This window comes from Macaca nemestrina, chromosome 7 (assembly GCF_043159975.1).
Source record: "Macaca nemestrina isolate mMacNem1 chromosome 7, mMacNem.hap1, whole genome shotgun sequence".
In the NCBI taxonomy this organism is placed as follows: domain Eukaryota; kingdom Metazoa; phylum Chordata; class Mammalia; order Primates; family Cercopithecidae; genus Macaca; species Macaca nemestrina.
The window spans coordinates 89,735,040-89,752,596 of NC_092131.1; the positions used below are offsets into that span (position 1 = coordinate 89,735,040).

A 17,557-nucleotide genomic window follows, 5' to 3' on the forward strand; every position below is an offset into this window, starting at 1 on the left:
TGTTGGTTCCATCCTGTCCTCAAGCTGAAATCTGTCCTGACAAACTGCCCCTGGCAGAAAATTGGGACACCTCAGGGGTTTAGATGTTCTCGTCTGACCCTTTCACAATCCCCAAGCAGATGGATCCACGTGTTTTCTTTGGCTGTCCCGTTGCACTTGAGAGTGAGTGTTCATTCTTCGATATTTCAGTTTACCCATGGGGTGGAGAGGATGGAATTTGTTTATAAATGAATGTTTTGGTGTAGACCTGACTTGACACCAACTTAGCTACTTCAGGGATGCTTGGCTCTAAACGAACATTCATTTCTGTCTGAAACACTTGGCCACGATAATCCAAACTTTAAATGATATTAATTTACCGTGAGATGTGGTGGAGTATGTGCTCTATGGGAAATATGACTTAGTGTTGTTTATCTAAAAATGAGTGTCTAAATCCACCTTCATGTTTATAAACACTGCATACATGCCAGAGATATGAGGAGCAGTGCGGTGGAGGGTATGTTTCCCCTGGGAGAATGAGCCCTTCAGACAAGGGGGAGATTCTTGTGGGGTGGAAGATTTTGGAAGCTGTTCGTGAGACTATTAATTGATGGTATTCTGCTTCTTGTCTTGCAGATTGGAAACCTGGAAGATTACTACCATTTTTATCACAGCAAAACCTTTAAAAGATCGACCTTGAGTAGCAGAGGCCCTCACACCTTCCTCAGAATGGACCCCCAGGTACAGATGGTCAGAATGCTTTCCTAAGGGCTGGAGGGTTTGGGTCTACGGTCCTAAAAATGGCAGAGTCTGGATTTTAATGTGATTCTGGATAGACATGAGTTTTCCACATTCACTTTAACTACAACAAGACAGGTGTAGCTACATATCAGACCATCTGAACTCAATCATGTGAGTGAAGATCTCTCAGCATTCTAAAATCAACAAAATACAATAATTACAGGAGATACATATATGAATCTTACCCATAAAACAAAAACTCTAAGCAATTCAAGCAAGTATTTTAATAATGAAATTAGAGATCAGGCAGGTGGATGTATTTGTGGTTGCCATAACATGGATGTTAATGGTTACTATGAATTTGAAAACCGACTTTTTTTCCTCAAAGATTCACATGATCTTCAGGATTAAAACAAGTGTGATTTGAAAAGAAGCTAACATTTTAAATTGTAATATAATCCATATTTATTGGGTGGTTAATTATATTTCCTTTCTGCATAGACTTGAAATTAAGGTTTGACAAATACCAATCAACAGATATTTATCAAGATTAAAAATTTAAGATGGCCAAGTGAGCCTCTGATGCATTCAATTATTCGGTGTTTTTGGAATACCTGCCACGTGGCTGGCTCTGTCCACACCAGGGCCCGTGGAGCTGGCGGCGGGGCTGACAGAAAACAAAGCAGGAAATAGAAAGATATGTGATGTGTCACAGGGCGATGAGTGCTGAGAAGGAAAATGAAGTTCACCTGAGAAGCAGTAGCAGCCCCAACAAGGAACGGAGGTCATTGGTAAATCATAGTTTTAGGTCACAGAAATCATCTTCTCTTAAAAGTTAATTTATGTGCTAGATGTTTGTTTGGGCTTCCTAACCGGTGCACAATACTATTTCAGCTATTTCCAGAAAACACTTACAGTAAAGTTTTTATGGAAAAATGGGTTCTTGGTGTTGCCCCAACCCACCTACTTCAATGACAATCAGGGCTCTTTTTATATTGACTGAGCAGGGATTGGTTGGAGAGATGCGCTATCTCTGGGCTCTGTGCCTGAATTATCCTTCTCTGGGGCATCGAGTGGTGAGGGTTTTGATTGGTCCTCATGGAGGAAGTGGTCCTCATGGAGCTCACCCATGGATCTGGGCTGTGAAAAGGCAGACTTGTCTTGAATATATTTCTGGATTGGTTTTATTGGTGGATGGATGGATGAATGGATGGATAGATAGATACGGATAAGTCAAACGAGATAGATATAAAACATTGTGCTAATTCCATTATTCCTTCATAGCAAGGGAAGGAGTTAACTGTTTACTAAGGGATGACTGTGTGCTTGGGCACTTTACATGCACCATCTCACCCCATCACATGGGGGTGAGATTATGTCTACTTGTGCTTACACCATGGAACATGAAGGAATGTTTTTCAAAGGGGCCAGTATATTTAATCCTCTAGGAAAAAAGCCAGATTGTAGTTGTTCGTTCCCAAAGAGTGAGGCACTTAGGGAAGTGTGGATCAGTAGAAAACTGAGCAGCAGGGGGCCTCTGTACAGGGTGCAAAGGCTGATCCTGGAGGAAGCGTGAGTTCTGTGAGGCTGAGAGACTGTCATCTGTCATCTTGGAGGAAATTCTAAGCTAGAAAAGAGGTCGATGCAGCACCCCTCCACACTTTCACTTTAAGCAAGCGCTTGATCTGCCTTGTGAAGAAACATCCTCAGTCTTCAACTGAAGTCTTTTGAGTTGTTGAATTGCTACCACGCGGATAGTTACATCGAAAGCAAGCTGTTTGCATGCAGGAAGCCCCTCTCATAGGCATGCTCTGAGAAGAGACGGGGACCGTGGATTTCTTAGTCTTCTTTCCATGAGGCCTTCCAAGAATTAATAAAGCAGATTCTTAATTGCTAGAACTAAGGCAGAGTCGAAATAGGAGACTTAATCTGTGTTTTGACTACATCCTCTGTTGTTGGTGACTGTTTTAAAACTTTTAAAGGTACCCAGGTTGACTGCTCATCCCTTCCTTCCAAAAATATGAATGGTGCACCTGCTGAGTGCCGGACCCTGTGCCTGAGTGATGCAGAGCTTCCCAGCAGGTCTCTGTGCTGCTGAGTCCTCAGTGAAGATGGGAGTGGAAGACCCGTGCATAAGCAAGGCAGGCTGAGGCAGTAGAGACAGACTCTGTGGAGGGCTTGAGGGCCACCATGCCCTGGACCTGCCTCCTCTCTGCAGCACCTGAGCTGCTTGATTGACCCATTTGAGGTGTGTTAAAAGTCCTATATTCAGTTTGGGTCCGAGGGTAAAGCATTCCCAGGCATTAGTTGTCTCCTTGAAGCCAGCAGAAGGAAGGATAGAGACTTCCTAGGCAAAGGCTACCATAGCAGTTAAATTTTTTCAAGTAAAAATCTCCTTTTCACAGAGCTTCTTAATAAGCTGCTGGCAAGGCTGCTATCAATGCATCCTGCCAGTAAAGAAGAAAGGAGAAAGGAAGAAAGGTAAACAGCCTGGGCATCCCAGGCCTTCCTGGAACTTTCATAGGATTGGTTGATTGTTTCTCACAGTTCTAATTAAATGGTTAGCCCCGGGGAAAGCACACAGACATCTGAACGAATTATGAATTCAGAATCGCCACTGAAACACCTCTGTTTAAATTTGTCTAGCTTTAATGCAAACCAAATCAATTAGCTGTCAGTCTGACTAATATTTACTCTACCCAGTCATTACAATTAAATATTTGGTGAAATTAGCTGTTTTATATAAGTATTTAGTGTTATCTTTTATTGCAGCGCATCGGAACATTTTCCTACATTGGCAAAGCATTGTTGTGATACCTTCACATCTGGAGAGCTGTGTAATTAATATTATTAACAAAAGGAAAGATGATTTAATATTATTCAGAAACTTCGGAATGCAAGGCCGCCATTGTGTTCAAATGACCAAACTGGAAATGAATGTTATGGGGCTTAGGATAAAGTTCAATCAAAGGCAGACGGTATTTTATTTTAATTAGCTCCAGTCCCTATTGTATAAAAGTGCTTTGATAAGTGATGGAATTTACAATCCACCCCATGTCACATAAAAGCAGATAGAATGTACATTTGTGAAAGCAAAACAAAACTCAAGGGGGGGTCAACAGCAGGACTTTGTTAAGCACGTGTGTGTGCATGCACACTTATTAGGCATCTTCTTTGCACTGATCCTGTACCAGAATGGTACAGTCATTTTCCTTGCATTCTTAATTACCTTTACTTGATGTTTTTCTTGCCATCTTTGAAAAGGGCCATTTTGCTCAGATGGCTTTGTTACTCAGCCCTAGCCTTGGAGGAACAGCCCCTGTGTTCTCAGTGTGCAGTTATCGGTCGCTGGGTTTTTCCAAGGCTTGTCATTTAAGCAAACTGAAAGCATTTGTTTTTAACTTGTTCTTTTGCCAAAAGTCTGGAGAAGGGTGGATATTACAGAAGCGTCGACCAATCACTGAAGGGGCTCACAAATTTTTTTAAAATTACTTGTTCTGATTATGTTCCAAGCTGGCTTATACTTAGTCGTTGCTGCCTGTGTCTTCCAGACCTTACATTTTAGCATGATGACTTGGGTTCAGCTCTTTCCTTCCCTACAGATCTCAGCCAGATTGGTGATGGAAATGGAAGGATAAAGATGTAAAGAGGGAGCCTTGGTGGCTCCTTACAGGGCCATAGGAGGCTTCGGTTTGATGCTTCATTTCAGTGCTTTAAAGTTTAGAAGTTGCAAAATGATTGCAAGGACCAGAGAAGGCATTCTGTTTTGTAGGATGGGACTTTGCCCCCAGAGTTTAATCAAAGCTCGGGTTTCCTTCCAGCAGTGATGCAATGTTGAAGTAGATCTTTCCATTAACCACAGATGGAATTTTATCTAACAGTTTTGTGTGCTAGAGCAATTCAAAGTGCAAACAAACAGAAAGTTCCTGACAAGAGCACATAGACAGTAAGTGACCACATTGGTCTCAGGGGTTGATGAACTGTGTAATGGACTGAGGGCAGGGCCAGGCAGCTGCCCAGGGCCCAGTGGATTTGCCCACATGGGGACGGTGAACTGCTCCCCCATGAGGGTGATAGATTGACAGTGACAAGCTGGCTGTTCACATTTTAAGTACCACCCAGCTGGTTCTAGTGGCATGGCTACTAGGAATTGGTAAAAAGTTTGAATGTGTAAATATACCTTAAAAGACACCATTTTACTCTTTCACCTGAATGCTCTGCCCTTCCACTTAGATGTCTCAAAGACAATTCAAAGTCAATATGTCCCAAACCCAGCTCACTGTCTCTGACCCAAGTCTGTCTTAGAGGGAAGCACTCATCCACATTTCACTGCAGTGCCGGTAACCTCTCCTTCCCTGCTACACTTGCTCCACCTCCTGTACAACCCGGCCCTGCCATGTCCTGTGTCTCCTGCCCTAGACCCAGCTCCTGTCATCTCTTGCCTGCACCACTGCACTGCCCCCCTTGCTGGCCTCATATGGGCATCCTTGCCCCAGCCAGTCACCTCCCATGCTCCTGAGGGATCCTCTGAAATACATGCCTGATGGTGCCACAAAGCTGTATCTACACCTCCCAAACCCTGCTTGTTCTGGTCTCCGGTGGCCCCCTGAGTCCCAGATACCATTGGCCTTTAAAGTCCTCCTTGGATGACTTTCGCTCTTTTTCCCTCTGCAGAGCTTTTGCACAGATGGCTCCCCACCTTCCCCTGTTGTGGCTGTCTTCCCCACCTTCCCCTCTGGGCTCCAGTATCCCTGCCACCAGGAAGCCTGCTCAGAGGCTGCAGACTTGGCCTGCTCTTCTAGCAGAAGTATGTTTGTATTCTAGATCTGGCCCTGGAGTAGGAGCACACAGCAGTGTTTGTTGGGAACGATGACTAGTTCAGTTTGTTTGGGATCTGTCAGGGACAGAGACAGAGTCGGCAGGGGAGCTGCAGGTGGTTCCTGGGGGACCTGGATCATCAGGCTTGGGAGGGTGTTCAGTATTCCAGAACCAGAGGAGAGGCAATGGGAAGGCGAACTGACCGTGCTCTGCGGATGCATCGGGAGAGAGGAACGTGGAGTTCAAAGCATGCAAGCCCATCTCTTGCCAATGCAACAGGAAGTTATCGAGGGCCAAGGCCACATACCATTTGTTTTTACTCCCTTACAAGTCCAGCAGCTACCCAGAGAACAGTAGACAATGCTTACTGAAGCATATCTCAAGTTCCACAGATTTGGTTCACATAAGCAAGATATGTGTAACATAAGCAACTTCTTTCTATGTAAATACTTTAGAAGTAAATTCTGACCCACCTTAGCTAAATTATAGAAAAATCCTAAATATAGTTTGAATCAACAAAGCTGTATCCTGTATTGCTGGAGCTAAAATAACAGAGGTACTGACAGTGACTGGGTATCAGATATGTTGAGCAGCGTCGGACTTCATAGGTTGTTAGTCAGCTGGGGCAGTTGTGACAAAGTCCCATAGGATGCGGGGGCTTCAACCACAGAAATGTATTGTCTCGCAATTAGGAAGGTGGGAAGACTGAGATTACGGTGTTGGCAGGGTTGGTGTCTTCTGAGGCCTCTTGCAGATGGCTGAATTCTTGCTGCATCCTCAGATGGTTGTCCCTCTCTGCGAGGGGCTCCGTCCTAATCAACTCTTCTCATGGGACACTGGTCAGATTGGATTAGCCCCTCCCCCATCATGACCTCATATTAACGTAATTACCTCTTTAAGGCCCTTATCTCCCATTACAGTCACATTGTGAGCTATCCGGGGTTAAGATTTCAACATAAGAATTTAGGGGTTCACAGGTCAGCCCCTAACAATAGGTGAAGCCGGGCTCCGGCTGCCTCTTCTGTTGTCAGTGAGTGGAGGTGGGTGGCGGGCAGTAGCGGGAGGGGCACCTTCTGTCCCCTTTCAGCAAAATCAGAACTAACTTACAAGTGAATAGCTTCACTTTCCCAAAGAGCTTTCACACGCACCGTCCCATTTCCACCATCGGCAGAGCGAAGACTTCCCTCTCTCGTGACCGTTAAGCAGGGGTCTTCTGGCACCTGTAGTTCAACTTTGATGGAAAGAATTCGAGAAATGGTCTCTACATTGTTACAGTTATGGCTGCAGGTGAGGAAGTGGGGAGGGAGCTGGGCTCGCAGCTGCCTGGATGACATGGGAGGTGGTGGTGGGGGTGGCTTTCTAGGCTGAGTTAGAATGTCTTTTATTTTTCGGTTCCTCCTCCCCCCTCCTCTACTGCCCGGGCTTACTCACTGGGTCCCTGCTGTGTGGTTGCCATGGCAGCCTGGTGTTTCCCCCAGCCCCACCCCAAGGTGAGCCATTGCAGCGCCACAGGTGGGCCTGGGCACCTCACTGTGATGGGCTCTCATGAAACCATTTAATCATCTCTCACTTGTGGCGATGGTCCCCTTGCCCTGCTGGAAGATGACAGCTGTAGTACCGGTCCCTCACTCAGGGAAAACTTTGATCTGCTTTCTGCCTCTGTCTAGCTTGGTTCAGTGGTTTTTAGCCATTTGGGGGGATCACAGGCCCCTTTGAAAAGCTGATGAAAGTTGTGGGGCCTCTCACTCTCCGGAAGAAAAAAGAAATCATGCTCATGCTGGCACCATTTTGTAAACAGTTCTAGGGTTTCTGGGACTTGAGCCTATCCTTCCACTCCTTGAGGGACTGTGGGATCCAGGGCAAGAAGACTCCGGCGTGGTGCATTAATCATTGCCTGTCAGTGAGAGAAGGGCCACATTGCACGTTATGCAGTGACAGGCACTTGTCAGGGAGTGGGATTTTTCTTTCTTTAAATTCACCTCTCAGCCTTCTCATTTAGCTCTTTAGCTAGTTGGATATTGGCCCAGCAAGGTGCTCAGAGCAGTCAAGGTTGATGGGAATCGAGATCTAAGCGCCACAGACTATTGAGTGCACAAGCTCTCAATGAGGACTGGTCCCAGCCCCTGCTTTACAGTTTGGAGGCAGAGGCCCAGGCAGAGTGCCCGCCTCCCACACAGAGAGAATAACAGGTTTATTTTCTACAGTGCTCTGATTGTTCTCTCCTGGAGGAGCCTTTAGAGCTTGGTGGCTCCTGGGTGCAAGGTCTGGCCTCTGACTCCCTCCCTTGATGTGCCCTGGTATACAGTTAGGGCTGGCTTGCAGTCCCCTTGTTCTTTCACAGTTACAGAATAAAGTAGCCTTCACTTTGATGAAACCAGGGAGAAAAGAGAAAAGAAAGAGCGGGCTGAGCTGTCTCCCTTGCTTTGGCTACAACTGTGCAGAACCTGTGTGAACCTGGTGTCCCCAGCCCTGCCGGTGTGTACTTCAAGGAACCTCAGCAGCTTGACTCTCTTGATGCTGTGTGGGACCCCTGGACCCTAGGGGAGGGTCTCTGTGGCCTTCACTCCATCTCAGAGCAAAGACTGTGAAGCCCCTCTCCTTTTAGGACTCTCCAGCTCCCAAGAACTTCTAGGGGCCTTCCTGAGCCACAGCAGGGCCCCCCACAAATAGGCAAGGGCTTGAAGTTAGGGCAGAAGGACATGGTGTCTTTGGGTGGAAGTGCAAGTGGGAGGGATTTCATGCTCTCTTTGGTGACACTGGCTCATGAGTAAACGTTTGAAAACACCCGCCCTTGTCGCTTGTCACACCCGGGACTGATGTGTCAGCAAACTTCTGGCCCACCTGTGGCCCACAGGGAAGAAGACATGGCGAAGGCTGCCCATGGCTGCTCGCTGAAAGGATGCTTGGACAAGGATCACAACTCAGTGGCACGGACAGCCTGCGACATGGCAGGCCGTTTACTGGAACGTGAGCAGGGCCCCCTCCTGGGTCTCTGCTTGTTGTGTTACCCTTTAGGAACATCCTTAGATTTTACCTTGTCTTATCAACAGAGGGACAGTCAATGGATGCCTCATTTTAACTTGATTTCCCAAGAAGAAAGCTGGAGGAAGCACACACTACAAAAGAAAGTGTCGCTGTGCACTTGTCTCGAGAAGATGCTGAAGCCTTCTTCATGATTAGAACTCCCTGCCCCAGAGCATAACTCATCTATAAGTATGCTGCATGTTTAGCAGGAGACGTACATTTGGAAAATAGAGAAAAGGAAAAAGATCAGAGTGAAGTTCTATCTTCAAAATATGACTTTGAAGAAATCCTGACACATTCTACAGATTTGCAGAGAAAGATGGTTTGTGTTTGGGCTAGAAGTGGCATTTGGCAAACCTTGCCTTTGCCCCAAATCACCTATAGTTGATCTTCCACAAAAAAGTCAACAGATGTCATCCAGCAGTCATTAAGACCTAATCACATTTTCTTTTTCTTCTCTTTTTTTTTCTTGGTTTTTTGTTTTGTTTTGTTTTGTTTTGTTTTAAGATAGTCTCACTCTGTCGCCCAGGCTGGAGTGCAATGGTGCAATCTCTGCTCACTGCAAGCTGTGAGGGTTGCTTTCATTCGATGGGAGAGCTGGAGTTTTAGTCACTTGTTTTGGGGCTGGTGACACACCTCTGACCTCCACAGAGTGTCCAGGTGGCTCCCAGTTTCACCCCGAGGGGGCATTGAAGGCAGAGCTTTGCATCCCAGCTGGGGAGGGGAGGGAGAGGCACTTTGGTCCTGGCTGGGAACCAGGTATATTCATGCTGATCTTCCCAGAACCTAGCGCCAGACAAACAGGAAGACTCAGTGCATTTTTGTTGAGTGACCCACAGAATAAGTGACCCCAGGATGCCTGCTGTCCAGAGACATTGGGGAAGGTGAACCTGGAAAATGACTTTCTCTTTGTGATGGGTAGGAAGTGGGCTCTGGGATCCCCTTGTGCTGTCCTGGAGCTGAGTGAGAAGGAAGGGAGTGACTGGAACCCAGAGGAAGGGACAGAGTGGCTGCTGGGCGAATCAGCCTCTGCGACTGCACTGTCTATCTGCACCTCATCTCCGCAGAGAAGCCCCCGTGCCTGGTCAATCATCTGTTGTACAGCGTTCAGTTCTGTTGGCCTGACGGCACCTCACTTGCAGTTGGAGACTTACAAGGAGAAGGTCTGTTAGCAGAGAGAGGGCTGCCCCTGTGACCACGCCAGAGAGAGAGCCCCAAACTGTGCTGCGGGCCCCAGGCTATCACAGCCCCTCTCAGAACTGTATGCCAGTGATGTGGGGTTTTTCCCAGAACCCAGCAAGGGCCAGGGGCCGGGTTGCTCAGGCTCTTCCTTCCTGCCGAGGAACGCTCTTATGACTTCTGGCTCTACGCTTTCCCACATCTCCCAGCTGATTAGTGGGGCGTCATCCACTTGGGCTTGGAAGGGCAGAGTGCGCCGCCTCCTCTGACTGGAAGTGTGGTCTGGTGGGCACAGCGGTTGGAAGGGACTGGATGTTGTTAGAACAGAAAGTGAGTTCAGGGCTCCTTTGCATAAGCAGGGCTCAGCCTGGCAGGAGGGGCGGAACATCCCTGGGAGCTTTGGGCTGCGCGGGATCTACATACCACTGTATTTTATAATAGGGTGCTTAACACATTATGAAATATTGTTTGCGGCATCTTAGACCAGGTAAAAGCTTTCTAGTTCAGGCGGTAATATATGGGGACGTTGCAAAATGCCATCAGCAGGTGTTAGGAACAAAATATCTCATTTTATAGTTTTATTTTCTGTGGAAGTATCTATCAGCGGCCATTATAAATTATCTAGGACTTGGTGTTGAGGATTTTTTAAGTGTCTGACGTGAAATTGATTTTGAGCCCTTTGCAGTGTTTCTAAGGCGTCTGGTCTGCTGGTGTTCTATAGACGAATTACATTGGGGTGGGACAGGCTGGGATGCCTCTCTTCCGGCATTTTGTCCTGTACACCAAAGATGCCCTGGAGATCATCCCCAGTCCTAAATGTGAGCTATGTATGCAGGTGCTCAGCTGTCCTTGCTCAGGATGATGTGGAGAGGCCGAGGTTCAGGGAGGAGGAAGGGAAATCTTATCCCTTTGCCCTTGAGTACCTTTACTCCCTGCCCGCTCAGCCTTAGGTAGCTCTGTTCCAGCTTCCAGCACGACCCTGGTCACCAGCCTTGGGTCACCTTGGGGCCCCTCCCCCTCCTCTTGTATCCTTGCCTTCCTCTAGCTGCCTCCTCCAGGCAGCCTGCCCTGTTTGGAACTCACATCATACTCTGATTGGTGGGACCCCTGAATGTAGTGCAGACTCCTCAAGAGCACAGCCCAGCTGCCCATCCTTATCCTGCCCATCTCAGGCCCCAGAGCCAGGCTGAACCCCAGCTTTGAGCATTATTCAATCAGGTGGAGCTGCCATGGTAAGACCAAAGAAAACATTCCCACTCAGGGCCCATGAAGTCTTTACGCCAAGATCCTTTTAAAATGAAAAAGCTTTTCTAGCTTGAAAAGATTGTGTACACAGGATGATAAGAGCAGGTGTGCTCCAGGCACTGGTCTGAGGGCTTTCTGTGTGTTCGTATATTAACCCTGTGGCGGCCCATGACTGTCCCCACTGTGTGGGTGGACACCACCCTGAGGCCATGGATGTCTACTGCCAGCTCTAAGTCACACAGCTGGTGAGCACGGAGCTGGGCTTTATTGCAGGTGGCCTGGTGCCTTGATCCTTGGTCTTAAATATCAGTGATACAGCCTTGTGAACTTTTTTCCTTGATCATGAAAACAAATCATGCTGATTGAAAGACAATTTATGACATCCTGAAAGTAATTGTAAAATTTTAAATTAGCAATAATGTCACCACCCAGGAATTGATTCTACTACTGTTTTGCTGTATTCCTTTCTAGATTTTTCTTTGTGCATGTTTTGGTACCATGTTGCTGGTGGCTGCCAAATATTCCAATATATGGCTTATCATATTTACTTATGTCCTTGCTGTAAAGCAAATTCCAATGCCGATTAACCAAACACTTTCTTCATTCATTGCTTTCCCATGTATGTATTTCCTTTTTCTTCAGGACAGGGATCACCAGACAATTTATTGGCAACTTCACAAGACTGGCTTCCTTCCTTCCCTCCCTCCCTTCCTTCCTTCTTCTCTTTCTGTCTCTCTTTTTTTTTTTTTTTTTTGGCAGGGTCTTGCTGTGTTGCCCAGACTGGAGTGCAGTGGCACAATCATGGCTCACTGCAGCCTTGACTTCCCAGGCTCAAGCAATCCTTTCACCTCAGCCTCCTGAGTAGCTGGGACTACAGGCATGTGCCACCATGCCCAGATTTTTTTTTTTTGTAGAGGTAGGGTTTCACCATGTTGCCCAGGCTAGTCTCTCAGGGGATCTTCCTGCCTCAGCTTCCCAAAGTGCTGGGATTACAGGCGTGAACACTTTCTTTCTTTCTTTTAGTACAGCGACTTCAAAATCTATCCGAGTGGTGTTATTTCTTCCTTTGTATATACAAACAAGTTCTCATCTTTCAAATGCAGTCACTTTGAAGTGAAAATGTCCCCAGGAACTTACCATCTAAAATATCTACTATGACACAGATATTCATGCACAAGGAAGCCTGTGGCGCCTGCAAAGAGGCTACATGAAATCAAGAAATCATTTCTAATATAAACAGTAATTGCATTTCTTCTGGTAGGTGAAATGGCTTCAGCAACAGGAAGTGAAACGAAGGGTGAAGAGACAGGTGCGAAGTGACCCACAGGCCCTTTACTTCAACGACCCCATTTGGTCCAACATGTGGTACCTGGTAAGTAGGACAGGACCTCTCTCTGCCCCAGGACACTTGCGCTGCCAGGTCTCTGAAATGGGTTAATTTCCCCCCAGTGAAGCTAAATTCAAACAACATCTCCAGACAGACACACTTCACCTTGAGGGTGTAAAACCCCTATGTCAAGGCTGTGCAGCACCAGCTTTCGTGTGGATTTTTTCGGAAACTATGCACACACCCTGGGGTGGGGGCTCTTTGAGAAGGGAAGCGATTTGATGCAGGCTGTAAGACTAAATGGCAAAGCCCAGCCCCTGGACAGAGCTCCTGTTGGGAGGCGATGCCCTGGGAAAGTGATAGATTGCAGGTGCAGAAAAAGCAAGGGAGCACTCTGCATGAGTCTCAACCTGACTGGGAAAGAGCATCTCTGCTATATAAGCAGGGATAGGTGTTCCCTCCTTATTTACTTGCAAGCCTAAGCGTCTTCCTGTGGGGTGTACACCGACTGTCAGTTCTGCTTCTGGAATGTCCATGGCGGGGGGGACTTTGTGTCTTCTGTGCTTACAGCATTGTGGCGACAAGAACAGTCGCTGCCGGTCAGAAATGAATGTCCAGGCAGCGTGGAAGAGGGGCTACACAGGAAAAAATGTGGTGGTCACCATCCTCGATGATGGCATAGAGAGGAATCACCCTGACCTGGCCCCAAATTATGTAAGTCAATCCCTGGAACTGACATGCAAATATACTCAACTGTGCTAGTCATTAAGTAAATGCAAGTTTAAAAACAGTAAGGTCCCATTCTCCCCCAACTCCCATTAAGTTAGGCAGTAAGGAAAACTATGCTGGAGAGAATTAGGAAAATGAATATTCTACTACTTGCTACTGTCAGAGGCAAGGGTTTTGCAGAGGGATTCATCCACATGCTTGCAGAGTCACTTATACTTTTAGGAATGGAGCCTAAAGAACTAAGAAATGCATGGAGGGGGATCATCAGCATACAGATAGTAGCAACACGAACAGTGACAGGATGACAGCGTGAAAACATGGTCTCTAGGCCCAGAGTACCTCGGTTCCTATCCTGGGTCTGCAAATGATTAGCTCTGAGATCTTGAACAAGTTACTTAACTTCTGTGTGCCTCAGTGTCACCATCTGTAAAATGGGTTCATAAGAGAACTGGTCTCTCATGGAGTTATTGTAAGGACTAAATTAGTTAAATGTAAGGAAGCAAGCTTGGCATATAGTAAATATGATAAATGCTTGAAATCCTCTAAGGGACCTGGGCGCCTACCAGTGATTAAGTACCATATTGTATCCATCTGACAGATCATTATGCAGCCCTTAGAAATGAATTTTGCAGACCATGTCAACAACACTGGAAAGCTTTCATCATATATTTTATTTTATTTTATTTTATTTTATTTTATTTATTTATTTTTTTTTTTTTTTTGAGACGGAGTCTCGCTCTGTCACCCAGGCTGGAGTGCAGTGGCCGGATCTCAGCTCACTGCAAGCTCCGCCTCCCGGGTTCCCGCCATTCTCCTGCCTCAGCCTCCCGAGTAGCTGGGACCACAGGCGCCGCCACCTCGCCCGGCTAATTTTTTGTGTTTTTTTTTAGTAGAGACGGGGTTTCGCCGTGTTAGCCAGGATGGTCTCAATCTCCTGACCTCGTGATCCGCCCGTCTCGGCCTCCCAAAGTGCTGGGATTACACAGGCTTGAGCCACCGCGCCCGGCCTCATCATATATTTTAAAAGGAGGATGTAAAATTATGTGAATACTATTATTACAGTCATACAAACAAAAGCATACCTATTGAAAATATAAAATTAAGGAAATTCTGACACACGTGGCAACATGGATAAACCTTGGACATTATGCAAAGTGAAATAAGCCAGTCACAAAAGGACAAATACTGCATGATTCCACTGACATGAGTGACTCAGAGTAGCCAAAATCTTAGACAAAAAGGTGGCATGGGGTTTGCCAGGGCCTGGGAGAGAGGAATGGGGAGTTAGTTTTTAGTGGATATGGGGTTTTGCAGGTTGAAGAGAGTTCTGGAGATGGGTGGCGGTGATGGTCGCACAACACTGTGAATGTACTTAATGCCACCGAACCGTACACTCGAGAATGGTTAAGGTGGTATATTTCCTGTCACGTATATTTTACCACAATAAAAACATGTAGGAGATTATAGCTATAGTAAGAGAGGAATCCCGCATGTGGTTTCTCTATTTGCCAATAGAACATAAAATCCATTTAAACAGAGCTGTCATATGCTGCGCCATTTCTCCTCACTCACCAAGATTCCATTTCTTAGGATTCCTACGCCAGTTATGATGTCAACGGCAATGATTATGACCCATCTCCACGATACGATGCCAGCAATGAAAATAAGTACGTCACCACCTTGCCTCCTCTCCCCGGCTTCTCTTCCCCTCCCTGCAGCATCGCTATTGAATGTGTGTGTGAGGGAGCTGGAGAGGCGGTGACTGCCGGCATATCTTCCCTGCCTGGGCGCTAGGCAGGCTTATCCAGGAGTCACAGCCCATGCCAGGCACAGCCCTTCAGACATGGCCAGCGTCTGTGGAGGTAGCCTGTTCCTCTGGGGTGTCACCACTGGCGGGCAGCTAGAAATGTTTGCAACTTTCTTGGAATATTGTAAAAGAGAAGCCCTTATGTCTAACAGTCTCCATGACCTGGTGTGTGAAGACAGCAGTTTAGTCTGTTTGAGCACATAGGTCACATGCCTGAGCTTTTGTGACTCTGTGACCTTAGGAATGAGGTGGAAGGGGCATGAGTGATGCTGGATAGACCCAGGTTCAGATCCCAGCTCTCCCACTTACTGGCTGCGTGCATGCTAGGTGAGCTGGTTGAAAATTCATGTCTTGGTGTCTTAGAGGCTTGTCCAGGCCAATGACGTCCCCTACCTCACAGGGTCACAGGAGGGGTCAGTGAGATGATGCGTGAAGAACGCACCCAGCAGATTCTCCAGAAATGGCAGGTGTTTTTGTGTCACTGTCACTTTGCAAGTGGAGGCAGTGGGGTGACAGAGCCCAGGTGACTTTGCAGTGTAAATGGCTGCCCTGGGCTTGGTCCTGGGAGTTCATTTGCTGTCTCTTTCCTTTCTCCATCAGCATGCCCCATACCCTGAGCTCTTATCGTTCCTCCAAAAATATTTAGAGGAAAATAATAAAAGCCTTCTTCCTTCCCACTGTTGACAAGATGCTTGCTGCGGGGCGTCCCCGATTATAGTCTTTTAGTTTGCGGTTGCTTTGATTCTGAGATTCACAAACGGAGGCACAGGCAGTGCTGTGCAGGAAGCCTCAGCCACTGGAGTTCCACACAGCAAGCTGCAGAGCTCCCAGGAGCCTACAGCGGCCCAGTCTCATGCACGTCCCAAGGTGCCCTTCCTGTTGCCAGTGAGGACGCCTGGGGCAAAGGAGGAATGATCCACATACCATGCAGTGACCCTTGAAGGGTAGGATTCAATCCCATCCTGAGCCATCCATCGAGCTCTGTGACCCCGGAAATAGCCCTGGCCTTGAAGCGGTGTAGCTTCCAGGCAAGGACAGATGACTCGCTTCCAAAGGGCTGCTGCCTGGGGCGATTTTTAAAGGCAGCTTTAAATTTGAATCAATGATTCCCATCCTCTGTGGACTCTTCTCAAAGATGTGCTATTTCAAGTTGCTCCTATTTTGGCCCCCGCTGGAGGAATTGACCTGATGTGGCACATCAGAGAATGGGGTCATTACTGAGGAAAGCAATTTGTTTTTCTGGTCATTTCTTCATAGTCCCCCAGCTGCTGAGTGTTTAATTTAGAGCATTCTTCCTCAGCTCCAGCTTAAATGGCCTTAGAAGCACAGGAAGGGCTGCCTCAGGGTGAGCATGGTGTTATAGGTGCATGGGGATGAGGCAGGTGACATCAGCACCAGTCCGTTCTTTCATCCTGCCGGGCAGCAGGTGTCCATGCTGCCAACCACAGGAGACATGGGGCCGAGGTGGCGCAGCACCCACCCTACACAGCAGTGGCCATGTGCCGACTACACATGCTGCGAGGAGGAAGGTATAGGGCCACGGGCACTGGGGCAGGCACCTTCCTCCAACATGGGGGTCAGGGGAGGCATCCTGGAAGAGGTTACCTTGAGTGAGCACTTGCCACATTCAGGATGCCAGGAAGGGCTGTACCCAGGCTGACTTGGTGCCTTCTCCCAGAGTGGGAGTGGGGTTGGTGATGAGAGGGGATGCAGGAAATGGGCTTTAATGACATCTCTGGGCTTTGGACAACTGACTCACTTGTTGCATTGAACTGAGCCATACACTGAATTCACTGAAACTTTCTGGGCTGCATCCTCACTTGGTTTTTTCCTTTGTTTCAGACACGGTACTCGTTGTGCGGGAGAAGTTGCTGCTTCAGCAAACAACTCTTACTGCATCGTGGGCATAGCATACAATGCCAAAATAGGAGGTAAGGCCGGGCGCGGCAGCCTGCGAGCTAAGGGGCCTGGGGCAGGGGCAGCTGGAGAGCTCCCTGTCTGCTGATCTCCGCAGCCTCCTGTCTTTTGGCCTTGGCCATGTCAGCAGACGCCTGGGCCAGAAGCAGCAGTGCCATCTGTATCATGGCCCAGGCAACTGGCCCACAGGGACTGGGGCCTCAAAACAGAGGAACTGCTTACTGTTTTGCCTGAAAAGCCATTGCAGTTCCCATTGGAAAGGTACTCTCTGTCCTCTGGTCCTGCTGGCCTGGCCGCTGACTCCTGGAAGGCTGCGTTGATTCCCCGCTGCCAATAGCCTTCAGTGGCTCCCTGTCACTTCCCAGACAGAGTCACAGCTTTCACCTGGGACCAGAGCCTTCCCTGGGTTCCGACTCCCACTCAAGCTTGCTGGACCACCTCTCCTGCCCCTGCCCTGGCCTTAGAGGACATTTGTTATAGTGTCCCTTAGACACATCTGGTCTTCCCAATTTATGCCTGGGCTTGAACCATTCCCATCCCCGCCTCCCCGTGCCTCTCCACTTGGCTCCATCCACCTGTGCCTTACGGCAGTTCATGCCTGCTCTGTTCTGTGAAGTGCTCCCTGGATCCAGCTCTCCCCCATCTCGTTCACCAGGGAGTCAGCTCTTCTTGGTCCCTTTACAGAGCAGCAGCTGCCCCTGACCCTGCGTGCATCTGGCCTTGCCATTTAGCTTCTCACACTGGTCAATCAAGCTGCCCTTGCTAGGATGAGGCTTTGGAGTAAAGTGTTG

The 17,557-nt window shown here is 47.8% G+C and overlaps 1 protein-coding gene across 9 annotated transcripts in view; it reads left to right on the forward strand.

Annotated features, from left to right (window-relative positions):
* LOC105499242 (proprotein convertase subtilisin/kexin type 6) overlaps nucleotides 1-17,557 on the forward strand; it is a 188,565-nt gene that overhangs the window by 46,966 nt on the left and 124,042 nt on the right. For all 9 annotated transcript variants that reach the window (XR_011626057.1, XM_011771749.2, XM_011771750.2 and 6 more), the window contains exons 2-6: nucleotides 616-720; nucleotides 12,248-12,358; nucleotides 12,884-13,027; nucleotides 14,633-14,709; nucleotides 16,692-16,780. Coding sequence is in view for 8 of the 9 variants with exons in the window: in XM_011771749.2 (XP_011770051.2) it covers nucleotides 616-720; nucleotides 12,248-12,358; nucleotides 12,884-13,027; nucleotides 14,633-14,709; nucleotides 16,692-16,780 (526 nt within the window). In the remaining variant the exon portion in view is untranslated. The remainder of the gene's footprint in view (nucleotides 1-615; nucleotides 721-12,247; nucleotides 12,359-12,883; nucleotides 13,028-14,632; nucleotides 14,710-16,691; nucleotides 16,781-17,557) is intronic.